The sequence below is a fragment of the Phaethon aethereus genome (genome assembly GCF_964289735.1).
Source record: "Phaethon aethereus genome assembly, chromosome: 28".
NCBI classification, from domain to species: Eukaryota; Metazoa; Chordata; class Aves; order Phaethontiformes; family Phaethontidae; genus Phaethon; species Phaethon aethereus.
Window position 1 is genome coordinate 2,551,498 of NC_138604.1, and position 22,217 is coordinate 2,573,714.

Sequence of the window (22,217 nt, forward strand, 5' to 3'; positions counted from 1 at the left end):
CAGCCACACATGGCCGCAGTTCTCATCAGGAGCAGCCTTGCCTCTGTCTTCCATTTGCCTGTTTCTTCCCAGCAAGCCCTCTTCCTTTCTCTTCCTTTGATGCTTCATCCCTGTACCATCACCTCCCAGATAGCTCTTCTCACCCACCTATGGGCATGGAAATAAAAATTACTGTGTACAGAGAGAACTGGTTTTGCAAGGTTGCTTTTATCCTTTGTCAGTCCCCTCTTTACTTTCAAAAAGTGAATAATAAATCAAATACATTCAGCTGTGAAATATTCCTCAGCCTGCAGTGCTGGAGCAGATGGGTGTTAACAGATCTTGCTTGAGAGAGACCTTGTTGCCCAATCAGATGATCTGCGCCGCTCTTGCAAATAATGTTCACCGAGGCTTCAACCTCGGTCTGGGGAGTAGCTCCACATCGGTTTCCCCTCCCCAGAGAAGGACACAGATGACAATCTCTGGGTTTCACTGCAGGGATTTCCAGTGCAGACAGCAGCATCCTTTGGAAATACAGTTGGGTTTTTATGTACTGCATTTCTCCACACTTATCACAGGAAAACTATTAATTATGGTCGGAAATATCCAGTAGCATTTGTACTGAAGTCAGCAGCAAGTCCTCTTCGGGACAGGCATGATTACAGTCTTGTGCTCAGTAAATTTTAAGCTAGGAGGCTTTTTTGTCCATCCCACACACACAACTGGTAGGCAGGAAACAAAATTAGGAATAAAAGGGATGACCAGCCATACAAACTCTTGAGGGGTCATAACTGACCAGCTTCTGCTTTTTGCAGACAAATTGGAGAGTTCCTCTTACACCAGCAGTATCTTCATCATGTCCCATGCTAGCAACAGTAGCATCACTGTTCATGAAGGAAGCTGCTGGGAAAAATGATTGTTGGGTCTGGACAAGGTTTTTCTCTCTCTCATAACCACGCGCACCAAGGCACCATCCACTGAGGTGTTGGCAGGGATGAGACTGAAAGATAACGTGACCTGCCAGCCCATTCTGAAGGTGACTGGACTGCAGGGCAGAAAAGGGCTCAGACAGCATCAGAAAACAGGCAGCGGGGCCCAAATTTGGGGCAGCCTCCACTGTGAAGCCTTTTGCACCCACCTTTGCCTTTACCCAACATAGGTATTAAAGTTGCTCTTTAACCTGGGGAGTGGGTGTGGGGGTGTGTGCATGCGCGTGTGGCAATGACGACCCCCCCAGCAGTTGTGCTTGCAGCCATGCTCTTCCTCCACATGTGGCACGTACCACCCATGTGCATGTGCTACGGGTTCAGTGTTTCCAGTCCCTGCAGGGTCCAGCCTTTGGGTCTCCACACACCAGTGCTTGCAGGAACACTTCTCACCACCCCTGCCGAAAACCTCCACAGCCTTCTCTTGCACCCTGAGTCCTGATGAGCTGCAAATCCTAGGTGCCCCTTTGTGCAAGTCCCTACAGGTTAAATGCATGGAAGGGATCAAGATGTTGTGATGCTCAGTAGCACAACACCCACACTTCACGGGTGAGAGCCAGAATTGCAGTAAGACCTTAGATTTCCCTTTGGTGATGAGAGCGGAGCTTAGGCCACTGGAGGGAGTCCAAAGCAAAATGAAGGAAGCCCCTTGTACCCACGTTCCTGGTGCTGATGGTCCTGTCCCCATACCAATGGAGTTGCGTGCGTGCTCAAAATTGTGTTCATGGTGACAGGGCTGGGCAACCTGCTGCTGCTGTCATGCATCCTCTCGGCTAAAACCCCCCAATTATGCTTTCCTCTACTCAACCTCCCATGAGGGTGGATGCTGTTGTCAGCCTCCAAGCATGCATGACACAGTGACAGGATGAAGCTGCTGCAAAACACAGCAGCCAGTGCTGCGATAACTGTGCTGACAAACTGTCATTCCCCAGCAAGCAAAATACTCAGCTGTCTCCCCAGCCTCAGGTGTGGGTGGGCTGGCCAGTGAAACAGGACCCTCAGAAAATGGGTCCTGCTGAGACAGAGGAAATGTTTAATGTCCTTGAGTTCAAGGGCAAGGTCTTGATGGCCTTCAAGTGCACCTTTGCAAACAGAAAGTTTTCAAGATTTTCCCCACTCCAGGTGTGTGATCAGGACCCACGGGAAGTTGGAGCTGAACACAGACCTCTCTGCTTGATCCAACAGCAGCGTCCACCTTGGGGTCCCAAAAGGGTGAGGGAAAATGGCCCCCACATTTCTGTCACTCTCATGGGGCCCTCTGAAATGGATCTGGGCTGAGGTTCTCCAAAAGCAGTGCACTGCCCCGTCAGAGGTGGTACCTCTGGCCTGTTGAGCACATGATTGCGTTTCCCAATGGGCTGGACATACTCCTGCTCCCCATCCAGCTCCCCATCTCACCAGTCCTTGAGGAAACCCTCTTTCCCAAAAATTCCCTGGACTCCAGCATATGCTTTACCCTTGTCCTTCCATCGCGCTCTAGCCCTAACTCACTCCAGCCTCCATCCCTCAGGATCTGCTCTGTCTCCAACTCTCTGATGAGTACCCAAGAAGCTGCAGCCTAGCAAAAATACATTGGGGAGCCCCCAAGGTAGACCCCCAGCAGAGGTTTGCCCCCAGTGTTTCAAAGCAAGACTCCCAGAAACGAATCATTAAGTAGAATTAGCAATTGTGATGCAGAACGTAATTGATACATCTCCTTCCGATCACCTATCGGCTGCAAGTGAGTCAAAGAAGGAGGTAGCTAAAGCCAGGCTCAGTAAATAAATCTATCAGCATTCCTCAGGGTGTCTCACTTCCCTTAAGAGCTCAATGCATACGATATAAAAGCTCACCCATCCCGAGACTCCTCATTCACCTGCCACCGAGCCTTGCACGCATCTCCAGTTGCATTGAAGGTAAGCCGGCTGATATGGAAACTTTTTAAAATCCTAAGCAGAAAGGTTGCTCCAGCAGTTGGTCTTTGAGCATGCTTTGAATGAGGCAACCATGCTGGCTCGATGTCAGATAGGGTTCACTAAAAACCAAGGTGGTGTGCCTGCAGGACTGCCTTCCTAACAGAAGGGAGTTCTAGCTGATATTCTAAGAGCACACAAATATGGCTGGATTTTCAGCTGCTCTGGGTTTTTGCAGTCTATACATCCAGAAGGTTCTATGGTGGGACTAAAGTTTTTAGAATTCCCGCTCAAAGCGTGACAGAGCACGTGTGCAAATCTCTAGAAGTACTCTCAAGTTTTCTGCACGCAGTTTTTCTGTAAGAGTTGTAGTCAGTCGCTCAGTCCCTGGGTGCCTTTCATTGCAGGTCTTTCCTACAGTGTCACTGTCCTACTGTGAGGGAGTTTATGAAGCTGCTGTTCTTGTAGGACTGCAGAAGATGGGGCAGATGGGGTATTTCTTCCTGGGTATTGCTCCATTCATAGGCTGCTGTGAATGTTCAGCAGCACTTCCAAGGGGGTTCTTTCTAACAGCACCGTTTCTTGCAGGTTCACTGCTCAAAGATGTGCTCCAGACAATCCTCCGGAGGCTGCCATGAAACGTCTTCCCAGTCCAGTGGATGCCACAGCGGGGGATGCTGCTGCCATGGGGGCAGCTCCTCCAGCTACCAGGCACAGGGCTCCTCCTGCTGTGGGGGCTCAGGCAGCTATGGCGGGGGCAGCGGGAGCTCTGGCAAGATCATTGTCAGCTCTGGCGGTGGAGGAGGTGGATGCTGCTGCAGTGGGGGCTCCTCCGGCTACGGCATGGGAGGAGGATACAGCGGTGGCAGTGGGGCATCTGGCCAGAAGATCATTATTAGCTCAGGTGGTGGAGGAGGTGGCTCGTCTGGATGCTGCAGTGGGGGATCCAGTGGTGGGTCTTCAGGAGGCAAGATCATCATTGGAGGTGGAAGCAGTGGAGGGTCATCTGGATGCTGCAGTGGGGGATCCAGTGGTGGGTCTTCAGGAGGCAAGATCATCATTGGAGGTGGAAGCAGTGGAGGGTCATCTGGATGCTGCAGTGGAGGATCCAGTGGCGGGTCTTCAGGAGCAAAGATCATAATTGCAAGTGGAGGTAGTGGGGGATCCTCTGGATGCTGCAGTGGAGGATCCAGTGGTGGGTCTTCAGGATCAAAGATCATCATCGGAGGAGGAAGCAGTGGGGGATCCTCTGGATGCTGCAGTGGAGGATCCAGCAGTGGGTCTTCAGGAGCAAAGATCATAATTGCAGGTGGAGGTAGTGGGGGATCCTCTGGATGCTGCAGTGGAGAATCCAGCTATGGCATGGGAGGAGGATCCAGCAGTGGGTCTTCAGGAGCAAAGATCATAATTGGAGGTGGAGGTAGTGGGGGATCCTCTGGATGCTGTAGTGGGGGATCCAGCAGTGGATCTTCAGGAGCAAAGATCATAATTGCAGGTGGAGGTAGTGGGGGTTCCTCTGGATGCTGCAGTGGAGGATCCAGTGGTGGGTCTTCAGGAGCAAAGATCATCATTGGAGGTGGAAGCAGTGGAGCGTCATCTGGATGCTGCAGTGGGGGTTCCTCTGGCTACGGCATGGCAGGAGGATACAGCGGTGGCAGTGGGGGATCAGGCCAGAAGATCATTATTGGCTCAGGCAGTGGAGGAGGTGGCTCATCAGGTTGCTGCAGTGGAGGATCCAGTGGTGGGTCTTCAGGAGGGAAGATTATAATTGCAGGTGGAGGTAGCGGGGAGTCGTCTGGATGCTGCAGTGGAGAATCCAGCTATGGCATGGGAGGAGGATCCAGTGGTGGGTCTTCAGGATTAAAGAGCATCATTGGAGGTGGAGGTAGTGGAGGATCCTCTGGATGGTGCAGTGGGGGATCCAGCAGTGGGTCTTCAGGAACAAAGATCATCATTGGAGGTGGAAGCAGTGGAGCGTCATCTGGATGCTGCAGTGGGGGCTCCTCCGGCTACGGCATGGGAGGAGGATACAGCAGTGGCAGTGGGGCATCTGGCCAGAAGATCATTATTAGCTCAGGCGGTGGAGGAAGTGGCTCGTCTGGATGCTGCAGTGGGGAATCCAGTGGTGGGTCTTCAGGAGGCAAGATCATCATTGGAGGTGGTGGTAGTGGTGGATCCTCTGGCTGCTGCAGTGGAGGATCTAGTGGTGGCAGTGGTGGTTCCTCGGGCCACACAATCATCATCGGCTCTGGAGGGGGCAGTGGAGGGTCCTGCCAGTCCACGCAGCAGAAATGCCCCATTGTCATCCCCAACATTGAGTCCCATCAGACCAAGATGGCCTGCCACTGGCCCCCCACCTACCAGAAGTAACAGCCACACATGGCCCTGGTTCTCATCAGGAGCAGCCCTGCCTCTGTCATGTCATCTTTTTCCCTCAAGACCTGGGTCTGTTCACCCATTTCCTTCCAGCGTGTCCTCTTCCCTTTATGCTTCATCCCTGTACTGAGAACTCCAGGATTAATGGAGTAATTAATCTTGTGCCCTTCTGCTGGTATTGAGATGCCTTTGATAAGGCTCTGCTACTTTTCCAAAGAGTATTTATTATATCTAATAAAAGTAGTAATATCACAAAGCTGCCTTTTTGGTGGAGTTTGTTTTTTCTTGTATTCTTCACCAGCATCTTATGGTCTTGGAAAGTGGAAATCTCTCTGATGAGACATTTCACTCTTTCTGTCTGTAGACAGAGGTGGTTTCAACAGTGCATTGCTGTAGATGCATCTCTACAGCCACACAGTTTATAACCCTGGAGAGCTTGCACCTTCATTTTCCCCCTGGGCTCTGCGACACAGCCTAAAATGTCAAGCACCCACAGCACCCAACATCCCTTTGGCACCTGTGCACGGTGCAGCCATCCCAGTCATGGCTCTAAGTTCTCTGAGATACCAGCACCCAATGACCATGTCCGTAGACAGAAGAAGACACAGAGCAGAAGACACAGCCAAGCCCATCAGGCTCAGCCCTGAAGAGCGGGGACTGGGACTGACCCTCAATAGCTGCTGTTGCTGTCTGGGGTGGCCAAAAACACCATGCCAAAGTCCATACCCCTGTCATCCTCCCCCTTCCCTCCCAGCTTTGCAAACCTCAGAGCACCTCTACCCAGAGGGTAAGCCTCACAAGCTGAGTCAGCCAAATCAGCCCTGGGCCGGGCAGAAGGAAATAAAACCAGCAGCAAGTCCCTCAGGCAGCTCAACACACTCCAAATCATGCCTCCAGGCCTTAAATCCCTCCTTGCCCAAGCATTTAAAATCTGCTTTGAAATGCCGAGGGCAGCACCACCACCCCCGCGCACTGCTTTCTGCCTGGGAGACGTGGCCAAGACGTGGCCTTTTGCCAAAGCCGGGACTCGCTGTCCCCACGGCAAAATTGCTCAGAGCTGAACAGACCTAGTCCAGCCTGTGGTATGAAAATGCAGCAAGAAGGTATTTGGAGGCATAAGCCTTCACTAGAGGAGTAACCCAACCACAGTGGGTTTAAGTGTTAGGGCATTCACACCTCTGCAATTCTCTCCAGGGCCCCTGAGCTTTCTCAGAGCAACTCTAGCACCCTTGAAAATAGCCCAGCCAGGCGCTTCACTTTTGACGAGCTTCTGGTTCGGATGCGAATGTCTTCCTTAGAAAATCTCCCGCTGGAGCCACCAGTGAGGTGCTGGAGGGACCAGCGTGCTGTGTGGCCACCAGATGCTTTCTGAGCACTTGCCTTCCCCTCTCCCGGGTACCCACTGATCACACCCACCCTCCCAGCGATGCCCCACGCCGCGAGCGCTGCCACGCCACCCCCTCCCTGCCCCTTCCCTGAGCAGGACCCCGTCACCACCACCCGCTGCCCCACACTCACTAATCCTCTTGCTCAGCACTTCCTTACACCCACCCACCTCCCCCAGTTTCCCCCAGCGTCACCACCTCACTGGGGGCCGAAGCAATCCCGCGTAGCTCAGGGCAGGAGCACAGGAATAGGATCATTAAGCAGAAGTAGCAATTACTGCCGCACGCAGCACAACCAGCAGCATGAAGGAAAGATATCGATCAGATGGCATGAGTCAAAGCACACACTGAAATCAGAGTTTGATTGGCAGGTAAATCCTTACCATTCCTTAGGATGTCTCACTTCCCATATATGCTAAACGCCGTATAAAAGTTCCTGTCTGTTAAAGCTCCTCATTCAGTCAACTTTTGTCTTCTAAATGTGTTTCCAATGGCTGAGGAGGGTAAGTCTGCTCTTTTCTGGGACTTTATTATTTCATATTCGTGGGAGATAACTTCATCTGAGACCTCGACACATGCTTGCAGCAGTGCCCACGTTGCCTGAGCATCTATAGCAAAGTTCTCGGGATCTGCACGGTGTTTTGCTGTGGTGTGGATCAGATTGCTAGGAAGCAAAGTGAAGTCAGGTAACTGGACTTGGAGCCACAGGGCTGAGCAGGCTAAAAACCCAGACGAGTCTGTAGTGGGACCAGCACACGGTGACTGCAGAGTCTTTGCGGTTTTGAGCGTGTTTGCAGTATGCGAGACACGTTTTTTTATATTATTTAATAACAAGCCTATTCTGTACTTCATCATGGTTACATACCTCTATGGCTGTGCCGACTACCTTCTGTAAAAGATGTTTGGGGATGCTGCGCGACGATGGCCGTAATACAGCCAGCAACATCATCTGGCATGGAAATTTTGATCCACCACTCTTGCAACAGTTTAAAAACAGGAACAAGGATAATCCTTGCTATTTTTACAGCTCTGCGGTTACAGTCGTGAAGATGAGTGGGGGAAACCATGGCAATTATTAGATGTTAAAAGAATATATTTTGATTCTCTGGAAATACACCATGGAGATAAGCAAGAGAAAAGCTGTCCCAGGAAGAACCAAAATACTCTTGCATTTGAAGAACAGCTAGGCAGTACCCGGTTATGAAACCTGGCATTGCCCTAGGTCCTGGCACAGCTTTTCTGACGACACCACCTGAAACCTTCCCACCTGCCATGGTGCAAAAATGAAGCAAAATGGTGCAGATTTGGGGGTTTTTTTTCCTCTTTCAGATTTATCACTGTCTCCGAGGGAGATGTGCCCAGCGGAACAGGGGCTACAGCAATGACATCTCGCACCACAGAGCATGCTGCAGCAGGGACTTCTCAAGCCTCCAGGGACATGGCTCCTTCTTCTGTGGCGGGGAAGGCTCGGTCGTCTACAGCCGGGGAGCTTCGTCCTGCCAGCCCATGCCAACATCGTCCACCTACAGCGTTGCAGGGGGGTACAGATGTGGTGGTGATGGATCTGTCATGATAGCCAGTGGTGACAGCGGGGGGACATCTGGCTGGGGCATTGAACGGGGGACAGTTCCAGTCCATGGCACCGGGGCTGGAATAGGGTGCAGTGGTGATGACTCAGGCCAGAACATCATTGGCAGCTCAGGGGCTGGTGGAGGATCCAGCTGCCACAGTGGGAAATTGGGCATCACTGCAGGAGGAGGTTTTGAGTATGGGTGCGATGCCTCACCGAGAGAAAAGGCCTTAACAGCAGGTGGGGACAGTGGCAGATCAGGGTACTATAGCGGGGGATTGGGCTATGGCATCGGGGGATGCTCGGGCCCAGAGCTCAGCTCTGGGGGCAGTGGGTCCTCCCAGGCCATGCAGCAGAAATGCCCCGTGGTCGTTCCCAACATCGAGGCCCACCAGAGCAAGCAGACTAGCCGCTGGCCCCCCAGCCAAAAGAAGTGACTTGACCCAGCAGCCACCCCTGCTCAAGCAAAAGTGCCCTGAACGTACCACAGTGCATCTTTTCCCCGACCGCGCCATTACGGTCAGGGAGCTTTGCATTCCTTTCACGGGGCTGCGCTAGCCACATCGCTGCAAGCACTGCCGGAAAAAGTGATTTGCGCTTTGGTGACGGGAAACGATTCTTCTCTCCATCTCCTTTTGCTCACGGGTTGGAAAATAAAACTTCATAGCCTGTGGGAAATTCCAGTATCTGAATGGTTTCTTTAATTTCTGGCTCCTTCACTCAAAATACAGATAGATACTCGAGGAGTCTGCTTCACAACACAAGATTGATCTTCCAACATGTTTGATACGCATTTTACAACCATAATTAGGTGTAATTTTTAATTTAATAAGATTAAAATACATAATTTCCAACAGCAAGAGAAGGCTCTTCATTTTGCTCTTGCTGAAGACAGAGCTTCCCCCCACCCCGTTCCCACCAAACGGAACGCTGTGCCCTGGCGAGACCCTCCGCGCGGGCACGCAGGCCAGACCCCGCGAGTTACGCTAAGGGGATACGCAAAACTCCCTGGCGATTTCCAACTGATTATTATTTACGGTGTGACCTTGGGAGTACAAGGTTGTTTACTTGGAAACAATCACACGCCAGGTTCCTGCCCCAGAGAGATTGCAGGTGATGTTGTAAGCTGGAGCACGTAAACCTGATGCTTGCACCAGTGGCATGAGGCAACTCAAACAAGCTCGTTTGCTTCTTTGCAGCAACCTGCTTCATGACATTTTTTATAGGATCAGGTCCTAAATTAGGCACCGGGAGAAGACGGTTCCTCTGTGCTGTGTTGATGGGACGGCGCGGGGGCGGCTCGAACATTCAGTGCTGGTTGTTACACGGTATTCGCCAAACGTTTGGTGTTTTGGGAGTGTTCTCTGGGGGCTTTTGACTCCTCCAATACTGGTAACAAAGGAAAAAACACCCATAGATCTGTGCCCATTTAACAGGGAGACAAAAGACCATAAAATGACATTGTAAAATATTTTTTACCATTGCTGCTTTCACCTACCTGTGGGGCTTTTGACCCTTTCAGTTCAATAAAAATCCAGAAAACTTTGCCCTGACGTTTGTAAAACACCATAACTTACAAAAACCAAAATCCTCTGAGCTCTAGCCTTGTGTTTGGTGCCACAACGGTGACCTTCCATGCTGTAAAACGTTGTAAGGCTGTGGTGCAGGGAACATTACACAAGGTTTTGTCACCAGCCATATTAAATTCCATTCTAAAATTTGACAGCACTATCATTTATTTGCATCTACTTATATTTCTAAAACCTACCACTTCATTACTGATTTCTGTTATTTTCCCTGCTTCATCTGAGAGCACCAAAGGCGGCAAAAGAACTCAGAAACCTCGAACAATTCCCAGAAAACCGAGTCCAGAGTATTCAAAAACTTCTTGTCTATTCAAATAATCGACCAAAATCCATCTCAAAATTTCAGTCCCCTTCCCCCCAGAAAAAAAGAAAATAGAAAACACTTTAAAAGCATTGTTCTTATTCACTGTCCCACCTGGCTGGGTCTTGGAGGCTTGTGTCAAAAAGCACTCCACAAGCTTGGATGTTAAGCGGGGTAGGTGATACAATACTATGCTAAACCCAGGGGAGAAGGAGGATGTTCTTGCATCCAGAGCCGGAACTCGAGGAGCTGGGGCTGCATCCCACTGCCTTGGCACACGGGGTGGCTGCAGCTCACCTCCAGCGTGCGGCTGGGAGCCAGTGGAGGCTGGATTTTACGCGCCGGCACGCACATGCGCACTGGCACATGCAGATTTCCTTCCCGCTCGTTGTGCAACAGGGGAGGAACGAGTCGTCCTTCACGGCTGATGGGCTGTGATAACGCAGGACTCCAGCCCACGAGCATGTCGGTGCTCGCAGGAGCCGTGGCCCCTCTGCTTCGGCTGGGTGTAAACAGGCGGGCTGAACGGTAAACACGAGTCTGGCTTCTTGATGAAAGTCCCTAACTGGCGCCTCTGGACAGAAACTAAAGAAATTGTTTTAGGGATAGCAAGTGGGAGCCACCCTTCTGCTTCAGATGTTCGGTCGATCTCTGCCCAGCAAAACCTTGTGACTCCCGTGTTTGCAGAGGGGGAGTTAAGATGCAAAATGAGTAAAAACACAGAGCGAGCCCTGCCGAAGTTGCACGGTCAAGGTGTTAGTGGGAGGGAAACGGGGAAACCGGGGCTGTTGCAAAGCCACGGTTGCACCGCTGACTGCACCAGGGCCGGGCGAGCGCCCCAGGCTTGCAGCACTCCGCTGCCTTGCACCCAGGGTGCACCCGTCCCGCCCCAGGGAAGAGCTGGCTGAGCTCAAGGTGCGTGGTGAGCAAAGGGTGCGTGGTCTCTGAGCTAGCACTTTACTCACAGCTTACTCATGAATGCAAGGTTTGCCCAAGCGGGTTCTGTAGGCACGCGTTTCCCATCACGGACAACGGCGGCTGCAGAGGCAGGTAAATTAAAATACTAGAAAAACAGAAATTTTAAAAGAGGAATTCTGTTCGGGGCTTTTTGGTATCGGCCAGGAAAAATGTCAGCAATGAAAATTAGTGGTAACTATGTCGATGTCAGCAAAAAGGCTATAAAATCAGGCTTGAAATGGATGGACACAGGTAGAGAAACCACCCTACATTTTTGGGGTATTCACAGGTATAAGCCAAGACTTCCAAAAGTGGCCTGTACCGCTACCTGGCTTTGACAGGTCACTTTCCAGTCGTAGCCCTTGGAGCTTGCCACAGTGGCCACAGGCTTCATTATCCTGGTTTTATTGCTCTGGGAAATGACACAGTCAGAGAGAGGAGATCGAGAGGGGACCCTCAGCTGCTAAGCTTCTGGCACGTGCAGATGTCTTACAGGGTGAAGACAACTTTAAAGATGCTTTCAGAGGACACGTGATGAGGACTTTCTAAAAACTTGCTATTTTTTATGGTGAGGACCTAAAAGTGGTGGCTCTTGTCCACCAGGCATGACCCCGGTCCTGCCAAGAGCAGTTAGAGGTGACCAGACATCGTGACCTCTCCTCCCTGCCAGACTTCGTGCAAGAGGTTTCAGGAAGATAGAAACCCAAAAAAGCACCACCTTTGCCATCCATTTTGCAATGTAAAACTCATCCTGGCATGACGGTGAGACAGTCAAGCCACCCACACGGTTTTCACTCTTCATGCATTACAACCTGCATGGGGCAGGGTGGCAATTAAAGCTGTGTAACACAAGGAAGACAATCTACTGTATGACAAGTCAATCAAAGAAACAGGGTTGAATAAGCTTTTGAAGGTGGTGGATAATTAGAGGTGTGGCTGTTTTGTAAATACGTTGGTCATTTTTCCCCAGGGGTTTATTGCATTTTCAGGAAGAGAGCTAGGAACTGTATAAAAGTTCTCGGATGGGAGAGCAACTCATTCACTCAGCTCCGCTCCTTCTTCAGAGCCTTCACAGCCAAGGTAAGTTGCTACTACACCACTACTATTTCATTCCTACGAAAATTTGCTGAGCTATGCTCTTACAAAGATGGGTCTGTCTGCAGGTGTTGGGATTATTGAGAGCCAAGTTCTTGCCCCAGTGGCTGGGGCAATTTTGTGCTATCAAAATTGGTCTCAAGAATGCCTATTGCTAAGAAGCAAAACTTATTGTTCTTATCACATGTAGATATATTTTGATTACTTCAGTGCTCAGGATTCCTAGTTTCCAAAGGACAAACTGGAAACAAAAAAGTAAAGAATGGGATTTGGGAATGAATGGGAGACAGCAGGCTGATCTGTCATAAGAAACTTTGGGCTTAAGCTGGGAATTTTAATTGCACTTATGAGCCTGACTCATTTACTAAGCTCCGTTGGAAAATGTAAATCTTCCAGAGCTGAAAGTATTAAGGTGTCCTTGAAGAAATTTAGGAAAGAACCGAGAAGGCAGATTTAAGCTATGAGAGGACGGAGTAGCACAACAGCCTTCAGCTCAGCTGGCCGCATCCTGGATGCCTTCTGCCCCCTTGAAATCTCAGCTCTCCCCAGAAGGGGGGTTAGATGTGCACATAGGATTTTCCTCATGCCTCAGGAAATTGGGCACTGGCCAGCCAAAGGTCTGCAGGACACAGAGGGAAGAGAGGACACAAGGAGGGAGGACGGCACAGGAGTCTCTTCATTTTGAGTCCCTGGCTTCGAGAGTAGATTTTGCCAAGGCTCTAATACCACCAGTCCTGGCTGTAGGTTCGCCGGCTGTGCCAGGGCCCCTCTAGGCTGCAAGTTTTTCAGACCCTTGCCAAGACGCCTCTTGCCGGTGCAGCGTAAACTGGCAGCCCACAGCGCGTCTGCCTCTCCATTAAGCAGCCCCGAGATCGTCCCAGTCCGTCTTGCACGAGTGCTCGCGGGGTGCAGCCAGGGAGAGCAGGGAACTGGCCCACGGAGCCCGGCAGAAACAGAGATCGGGGCTGCTGGGGGGCCGGTGAAGGTGTCCAGACGGTGCGGGCTGATCCGCTGGTGCGGGCTGATCCGCTGGTGCGGGAGCGAAGCCCCAAGCCAGGGAAAGGGGATGGGCAGACAGGCAAATGCTGCTGAGCCCCAGCAGGCTCGTAAGCACTTTCCCGACGCAGAGCAGGGAAAGCATGCTGCCCTTCGTGTGCCTAACGACAAAGGTCTCTCCTTCCCAGGGTTCACCGCACCAACCGCAACATGTGCTCCCGTGGGGACAGAGGCTGCCACAGCACCGAGAGCTCCTCCTGCCACAGTGGAGGCTCCTCCTGCCACGACAGCGAGAGGTCCTGCCACGGCTCCGAGGAGGTCGTCTGCCACGAAGTGAGCGCCGTGCAGGATGTGACACCGGTGGTGGTCCTCCCTCCCCAGTGCCCCGTGGTCACCGTGCCCGGGCAGGTGCCGGTGGCCCCTGCTCCCTGCCAGCAGCAGCAGCAGATCAAGCAGCCGGTGCAGTGGCCCCCGCAGCAGCAGAAGTGAAGGGCCGAGGACGAGCCAAGGGCCAGCGCACACCGCGGGGCGGCACCTCTCCCCTCTCCTCTGCAAGATGCAGCCCTGAGCTTGGGCAGATCCTGCCCCTTCCCTCCAGCACAAATTACCTCTCCCTGCTCCTGATAACGCGAAGTGGCATTAGCGTGACAGAAACGTGATTTGACCTCGCGCGCGCGAGAATTTGAATCCATTAATTTCCTGCTTCTGACTCCAGTAGCAAAGATGTGATATTAAAACCTAAAGCTCACAAAACATGTTGGTGTCCTAGTGTTTTTCCACCATTACCTTCCTCCTTATCTTCAGCATCATTTTCAAGCCCACCTTTTTTAACGAGAGCTGCTTTCCACAGCTTCCCCCCCCTTCCCATTGCACTTCAGTGCCAGCAACGCATCAAAGCTCAGCTCTTCAGCCCCCACACCCTGCGCGTCTGCCAAAGAAATCCAGCTGCTGGGTTTGGAAAAGCTGTCTGGGGTTGAAGGTTATGAGCATCTCTCGTTAATCCCAGCCCTGGGCTCTGCGACAACTGGCCTTGAGCCTCAGACCCTCGTTTTGAGGGAGCTAAAAGCGAAGCTTTGGGTCTGTAGTATGTGCATGGCTGGTGAGCACAAAAGCGGACTCCGTCTAGGAAGTCTGAAAATCACTGAGCACCATAAACAAGAGGGTATAAGTAGAGGAAGGGCTACGTTATACTTAATCTTCTTTCTGACCTCTTCTAAATACAGAGTATGGGGTTTGTTAGACATTTTGTGCAAGGTAACTTTACCTTCTTTGAAAATTCCAGCAAGAGTCCATATTGCCTAGGTGAAATGTAGATGCAAAATAAAACTGGGTTTAAGTCAAGCCATGCACTATACTCCCACTGTGAACTCTCGTCCTGTGAACACCACACATGTCTGGAAAACAGGAGAAAGATTGCGAAAGAAAAAATGTTCCCGGTTCCTACCAAGACTTGAGGTAACTTTTCTCAGCAGAAACCATGAAAGTTCTGAGCTTGCCTTGTAGATGTAGAAAAAAGGAATATCAAACGGGCAGATGGCCACAAAGATCGGCAGCTGTATTTCCCATCGCACGAGGTTCATCCCCAGGTTCTCCTCTGGTGTCCACCAGCACGGAGGCAGATGGCTGCAGGAATTCGTGCCTCTGTGGGATGAGCGCAGTATTGTGTGTAATGCGCTAGATATTTAATTAGCAAAGCGTTTGCACTGAATCTTTGAAGGGAACAAGAAACTTATTATTAGCACTTGTTTTATTATTACTGTTAATTAAAATAACAAGGAGCACCATTGCCATATGCAAGGGACATGACTGCAGGTGCAAGGAATGAACGTCAGGGTCAGAGACGTGCAGCTCTGACTGTGCATGAAGCCGCCGCGTGGTGCCCCCGACGGCCCCTTGCCCCCAGAAACCCAGGTACCCCTCTGCCAAACCCACCCTGTGCCAAACAGGAGGTTGAAACCAAGCCAGACTGGAGGCTCTAGGCTGGGTTTGAGTCTGACTGAAAGCATTTGGGGGAAGGGGAGATAAAATCTCTTATCTTAATTCTTTCTAGGCAGTCCAAGTTCTCACCTACGCTCTCTCGCTCTCAGCTAAGCTGAAGCGCTGCCGGTTGTGTCATTCGTTTAAGGAGAGGCTTTAGGAAGAGCCTGAGGAATAGAGAGAGCAAATCTCTCCTGAGCTGGAGTTTTGTTATCTCAGCACACACATCTGGGAAGCAAAGCAGAAAAGCGGATTGCACAAATTCAGCAGGAAATTGTCCCCACCTTCCCCCATCACGAAGGCAACAGCAGCAATGATGCCTGTGCTGAGGGCAACCTCTGCAGAGGACATTTTCTGGCCAGTGCCCCAATCAAGTCAGCAGGAGAGGAGTGGGAGAGAAACAGACCACAAAAAGCATGGCAAACCCAAGGCGAACGCTAGAAAAGCGAGAGGCGAGGGGGCCCTGCACGCAGAGCACGTTTCTCAGCACTAAGCGAGTGCTGGGCACACGTTTCTGGCTGTGCCGTTGCGGTTGCACGCAGCGATGCTGCAGCGTGAGAGTCCCGGACCACGCCGGGGTGAGGGTCCCGCACAACCCCGTCTCCCATTAGTTGCAGCGTTAACACCCCTCCCAGAAGAGCGTGCCATTTTGGGTGGCGGAGTACACCTAAAGGAGAGGTATCTCAGTGACGGAAGCACAACAACATCTTTTTATGCGGTTTTTTTATCCACTGCATTTCAAGATAAGGAGGGCCAGAAATAGAGGGCTTATCTACAGCAAATTTGGGGGTTCTTTTCCCCCTGTTTTATCAAATTATCTTCTGGATGACATGTTAGATACCGTAGTATTTTTCCTGCAAGTCAGATATTTATTCCAAAACCTATTTTTATTGTTATTTTCAATAATTCTATACCATTTATCAATGAAATACAAGAAATATTCCATAGAAAGTATCTCTTTCTCACACTATTTACAATAAACAAGCAGTTTGGTTCTAGGCAAAGCCAAGTCAAGTGGGTAAACACAGAGAGACAGTCTACAAATAAGTTTCCATAAACGTTCCAGATCATCAGTCAAATCACGTACCTTAGTCAACAACAGGGGAGTTATAGAAGAAGTAAAGTCAAACTGAAGGGAAAGGCGTGAAAGAGGGGAACTTTTATAGAGTCAGAGGCTTCAGCAGTGAGGCACCCCTGGAGAATGGGGATTTTGCTCTCCCCTGACCACAGCCGGTTTTGTTTGCTGCCCTTGGTTCCCGACATTTACATCTGACACACTTTTTTTATTTTTACCATCTTCTCTCTTTTACATGACAGCAGACTTAGTCCCATACACTACCAAAGATTTCTAAAGGTGCTGCCTAACTACAGCCTAAATAAAACGTTGCAGCAAGATATTTATAGGTTCATTCCGTACATTGTGATACTGAAGCACAGATGAGAATGGACCTGTTTGAGGGATCCCCGTGACTCAGTAGAGCATCACCCAAAATCAATTGTGCTTGACGTCTAATCCACAATGCTGTCCCGGTGTTGACACATTCTCTCCTTTTATGGGACAAGAAAATATAATTGCTGGGTTAGATGGGCATGACCTGTACGTAAACACAGAAAGGAAGACCGAAGTTCATCCGTGATTCACGGGAAAATCCAGGCTCAGAAGCATCTACCACATTACGCTGTTTTGTTTATTTTTGCTTGAGCTACAGCCCTGTCTAATGCATATTTCCATAAAAGCTGCAGAGATGCTGTGGCTGAGTACCAAAAGCAGGACAGCAATACTAGCGCTCTGTCCCAGCTAATAGTCCAAGTAAAATCTTCAACATTATTGTGAAATTAAAGATCTTAAACCTTACTCTGCAGTCAGGAACATGGCCCACCTTCTCACAACCTCAACAGCTAAAAATTTCCAGAAAGTAAACTAAAGGCAGGTTTTATTTAAAATGTTGGGAAAAAAATTAGAAGTACATTAAAGAAGGACAGAGGAAAATAGGAACAGACAATAACTACACCTCTGGGAGTATGAGCAGGACTTGGACTGGTGGGTTCACCTCCAACCATTCTGCTCCAGGATTTGATGTCACTGCAAGCAATACCATATTGCAGAATTAGACTAAAACAGCACCTGTAACAGGAATAAAATAAATCCTTGACAGGACGCATCATGCAGACAGCTTGAAATTATGAATGAAGGACATCTTTGGGCAAATGCTGAATCTCTCATTAAAATAGCCGGTACCATCGGGCAATTCAGCTAGACTATTCCTGCCCTGAACATAATCCGCAGGAGTTAACATTGGTAATCCTTTTTCTTTCACATGGAGGTGTGATCACGTTCAGCTCTTGGTCCACGTGACATCCCAGCACAGCTTGAGGAATTGGTACTTCTGAATTACAAACATATCTTCCGCTTGATACTTGTTGTCCGTGACCAGATCCATTAGTTTCTTTGGTATTGGCGTCACTTTGCGTGAAATACCTTCCAATCTCCTTCACAGGGAGGCGAAGGAATTAGAGTGCTATTAATAACCTATGGGACAATTACAATGCTAAAAGCACAGTGCATCAAAGGGAAAATGTCGGAAGCTGAATACAGCGGATAGAAATGGGCTGGGATATATAATTAGGTTACACTTGCCAAGAGATGTCTCATGTCCCAGATAACCCTTTGGAAGAGTATAAAAGGTCTCTCATCCCAGTTTCCTTCACTCACTTCTCTGCACCTATACACCTTCATTCCTGTTGCTGAAGGGTAAGTCCAATTTTTCTATTTCTCTTGAGTTTCTTTATGAAACCAGCTGCTTTCATACCAACTTTGGTAGAGCTGAGTATGATACTCACTCCTCACCTCTGGACCTCAGTCATGCCGGAGACCAAGTTCTTTTTACCCACAAGAGCTGTTTTATTAACACAAATGACAAGTGGGATATAGGGTTAGCAGGCAGAGGCTCAAGCCAAACCAAAACAACAGAAAATTTGGGAAATACAGAGAGAGAAGAGTCAGTGGACTTTATGGAAAAGAGGCTTAAAAGTTTTCAAGTAGAAGGCGCTGGAGGGTCTGGGGCTGCATATGAGCAATGGATGTTTTGAGTAATTTTTCTCTGAAAAGCAAATTGCATCTGTAAAAGTGTAAATGTTTTTAGTGGGGGATGTAAATCATCTCCCAGTACCTGATCAGGACTGAAATGACTTTCTAATCCCTGAAGAACTAGAAATTAAGAAGAAAATGGGGAAATCCAGAGCAAATTAGAGAATGCAAGTATGCTCATGTACCTTGGGGCGGCCGTACCAGCATGACCATTTCTCTCTTGCTCCTGACAGCTTTGCCGATACTCCATAAAGATGTGCTCCCGCGGGTCCTGCCACGACTATGAATCCTCCTGCCACGGATCCCGCTCCTGCCACGACTCGAAACCCTCCTGCCATTACACCATCCAGAGGCAGCCTGTGCAGAAGTACACCTACGTGACACCCTGCTGCCCCCCCGTGCAGCCCTATTGCCCCCCTGTGCAGCCCTATTGCCCCCCCGTGCAGCCCTATTGCCCCCCCGTGCAGCGCTACTGCCCCCCGGTCCCCTACTGCCCCCAGTACAGCAAGAACGTCTGCAAGCTGCCGCCGACATGCCCCAAGTACTAGCCACAGGATCGGGCCCCGGCACCTGGACCCGCCGGCTCGCTCCTGCCTTGGATGCTCTCAGTGCCTTAAAGCTTGAATCGCTGGTTCTCTTTTCCCATTTTTGGTTTGTGTGAATCCTTGAAGACCTCATCTGTGATTAGAATTTTCTTCAAAATATAAATCAGATCTGTTTAAATTTATTTAGCATAAAGACCCAGCTTATGTTCTTTTCCAAAAGACTGGGAATGGTTTCTGCTGGCAGTGGCTTACACATGATGTGTCAACCTCCAAAATATGCACATGAGACAATAAAATTTCATTTCCAAAAATAGAAAAAGTTTATGATTTTTGTATTCTCTGACCTCTTTACTTGAGAATTATCTTTCCTACTGACTTCTTAGACACCACTTCTCATTCTTTTCATCTTAAACTTGTCACAAAATGCCCACATCCTGAAGTTTCCAAATGAAGGAAAGCCAGTCATTGCAGATGCGGCAGATGAATGCATTTATGGACAGCATACAGGGCGCTCGTCCGTACCGTATTTAGCCTAGGACTGGCTGGCGTCGGAGGCAAATGAAAGATTCGGGGGAGGCAGGTCAGTAGGACACAACACAATTAAAAAAAAGATTAAGGAACCCGGATTTAGTGGTCAAGAAATTAAGAAGTAGTTGTACCTAAGCATTAAACCACGAAGACTGAGCTGTCCTTTTATTCTTGAAAAATGTAACTGTCATGAGATCAGCAGAATCCACAATAACTAGGGTAAAGCTGAAGGCTGCAGGGGGAGATCACGACCACCGACTCAATGAGGGACTATGCAAATTACCCCCCCACTCTTTCTGGGAGCATGCGTGATAATTTATAATAATCAATTGGTATTCACTAGCCAATAGTATTTACTATTATCAGTAATAATCAATGTGGTAATTACTAGCCAATGAATGTACATTTGGGAGGTTCTCTGTTGTTTTCACTAATCGTGTAATAGAATAAATATGTGGTGATTCCTTTGTGTGGTGTGCTAGCTTTGTGCAATACCACCCAGCACCCATATCTGCACAAATACGCTGTAAATAAAATACCTCTACTCGGTGTGTGTATTGGCGTGTTGCGCACCGGGTATACGATCCCACTTTCGGGATGACATGTCTTTTTCAATTCCCTACTTCCGCAGCACCTCATACTTCATTTGTCACTCTGACTCAGAATTACAAACATTTTGAGGTGTCTAATAAATGCAAATAGGTGCCTAGAGGTCTTCTCTAACCCTCCTTCTTTCCCTGAACTTCAAATTACTGTTTTCTATGAAAATTGCACACACTTAAAAATAAATGCTAATTCTCTCTCTACTTTTTACAACCTAAGACTATCCTTATCTCCGCAGTCGCCAGCCCATCTAGCTGAGACATCTCTTCTAGAACAGGATTGCTCGCTTCCTTCTGCCAGTGCCTGTTCCTCTGCATCGGTTTCACAAAGAGCTCGACAACCAGCCTCAGCTTAAATTATTAACCTGGAGTATCTAGAAAAGGGTGAGATGAATGCACCCCGCATGGCAAGGAATTGACACAAAGGCCTTCCCCAAAAATACCGCTTTATCAATCTAGATGAACCGTTTCTACATTACTTATAACTCACAGTGCTTTTCAGAAGACTGCAGGTGAGAATTTCCTCAACAAAGGATAGCTCTAAAAAACTTTTTTTTAAACAATTTTTTTTTGCTGAATCATGGCCTTGAAAAATAAATAAAAAGAACCCCAACCAGAACATGAAACCGTGCTTTCCCTGGATGTATTTTCAAATTCAGAATGAATTAGCATCTCACAAAACTGTTGGCAGTGTAGCAGGGGTTTTTTCCCCAACTTTGTCATGAAAATAAGCCCTGAAAGATATGAAGACCATCCCAGCAGGGATAGCTTTCCCTTCTGAACTCAGTAAGCAACTTTTAGGACCCTCTTGTTCCAGTTGCATCAAGTCTGACCCTTGAGATGCTCCTGAGGGTTTCCTGCAGCACCCACCTGGATAAAAGTCACAGGAAAGGAACAATTACCAGTTTCACTGTCCTAAAGTCAAGTCTTGGGCTGCTGTGAGAAAAACTTGGTAGTAAACAGTGAAACACTGCAATGAGTAAAAATTACAAAACTGCTTAAGTAAGACAGGAGCCCGAAGCCATTTGGGATCTGAAAACAGGATGCAAATAGGTGATAGCTTCCCAGCACAAATCCTTCCTGCTTAGGATTTGAAATCCCCTTCTTCTAGGAGGAAAGTAAACAGGATAATATTGTGGTGCAAAGGAAAAACAGCTGATGGCTGGTGGACTCACAAACGGAATGAAAAAAAATTGGAATTGGAGACGGCCTTCTAGCGTCATCGTCGGTGTTGAGGCGTTAGTTTGAGCTAGTCAACAGGACTTCCCTCTAAGTAGAGTCCATGTGAGTTGTGGCTGTTAATTACAGTCCCTTGTGTCACGAAGAAAACATATCAATCAAAATGTGAGTCTGCCATGCAGACCAAGGGGCAGCATGCAGGGTAGGAGTCAACACTTTTTGAATTGTATGTTGATGCAATACTGGTTGCCCAACGACAAATCACTTAATAACTCTAGGGTTAGGTTTGTTTTTAATATGTAAATGTGCAACTGCCTTCAAAATTCCCTTATAAAGCAGATTGGGAAATTCATTGCCTATTAACATGTGAAGGAAAAAGTCATAATTGTTTTCCCTGACTCTGTCAAATCGGAAATGCTAAAAACTAGACACAGAAGATAAATATGAACATGACTACTTAATTAATTGTCAGCATTGCCAAGAGATGCATAATTTCTCGGACAACCCTTTGGAGGATATAAAAGTTCACCATCCCCTGTTCCTCCTTCATTCGGCATCAGCTCTCGGTGCTCTTCCCCTTGCTTGCTCCAACGAAGGGTAAGTTGGATTATATTGATTTATCTACTACTGAACAGCAGGAGCTCACACAGGAATTCTAGCTGACAAGTTCTGTGTTTAGACTTGCCTTTGTCTTAGAAATTTCTCACATCTCATGATCGGGTGCCTGAACATGGAAGGTACGCAAAAGGTGCTCGTGGTTTGCTCACAGATGGGATGACAGAAAAATAGGAGTAATTTAGGGACCAGATCTGCAAAGACACAGAGTCTTTGGGTCCCAGTGAGAAATTAATTCCCGAACTAGCTGGTGATGGAGGGAGACATATCTCAGACAAGTGATTGCAGATTTAGAACTAAATTTTACCTTAAAAAGCCAACAGTAGTGACTTGGTAGTGAAATTACCATCAGAGCTGGATCGTCATAGAGTATCTCCCAAAAGACAAGGCAGTGTCACCCTCAGGGTCAAGATATCCCATATGTTACAAAACAAGAAAACAAATTTCTCAGACCACTACAGCGAAGGAGTCGAGGAAAGTGCAGAAGTTTACAGTGGGGCAGCCGTGCCAGCTTGATGGTCTCTCTGTCTTCCTTACAGCTTTGCTGATACTCCATAAAG

General features: G+C 48.8%; 3 protein-coding genes across 3 annotated transcripts; all 3 read left to right on the forward strand.

Annotated features, from left to right (window-relative positions):
- Window positions 1-3,460: 3,460 nt before the first annotated feature.
- Window positions 3,461-5,227, forward strand: LOC309414262 (uncharacterized protein; the record flags this gene model as incomplete). The annotated part of the gene is made up of 1 exon (XM_082011559.1): window positions 3,461-5,227. One exon carries the CDS (start codon window positions 3,461-3,463, stop codon window positions 5,225-5,227), a length of 1,767 nt encoding a protein of 588 aa, XP_081867685.1.
- Window positions 5,228-13,333: 8,106 nt separating this feature from the next.
- LOC309414399 (uncharacterized protein) lies at window positions 13,334-13,612 on the forward strand (the record flags this gene model as incomplete). Its single annotated transcript, XM_082011712.1, has 1 exon — window positions 13,334-13,612. The coding sequence occupies one exon, from the start codon at window positions 13,334-13,336 to the stop codon at window positions 13,610-13,612; it is 279 nt and encodes a 92-aa protein (XP_081867838.1).
- A 4,830-nt stretch (window positions 13,613-18,442) lies between these two features.
- Window positions 18,443-18,736, forward strand: LOC309414412 (uncharacterized protein; the record flags this gene model as incomplete). Its single annotated transcript, XM_082011726.1, has 1 exon — window positions 18,443-18,736. The coding sequence occupies one exon, from the start codon at window positions 18,443-18,445 to the stop codon at window positions 18,734-18,736; it is 294 nt and encodes a 97-aa protein (XP_081867852.1).
- Between the last annotated feature and the right edge of the window lie 3,481 nt (window positions 18,737-22,217).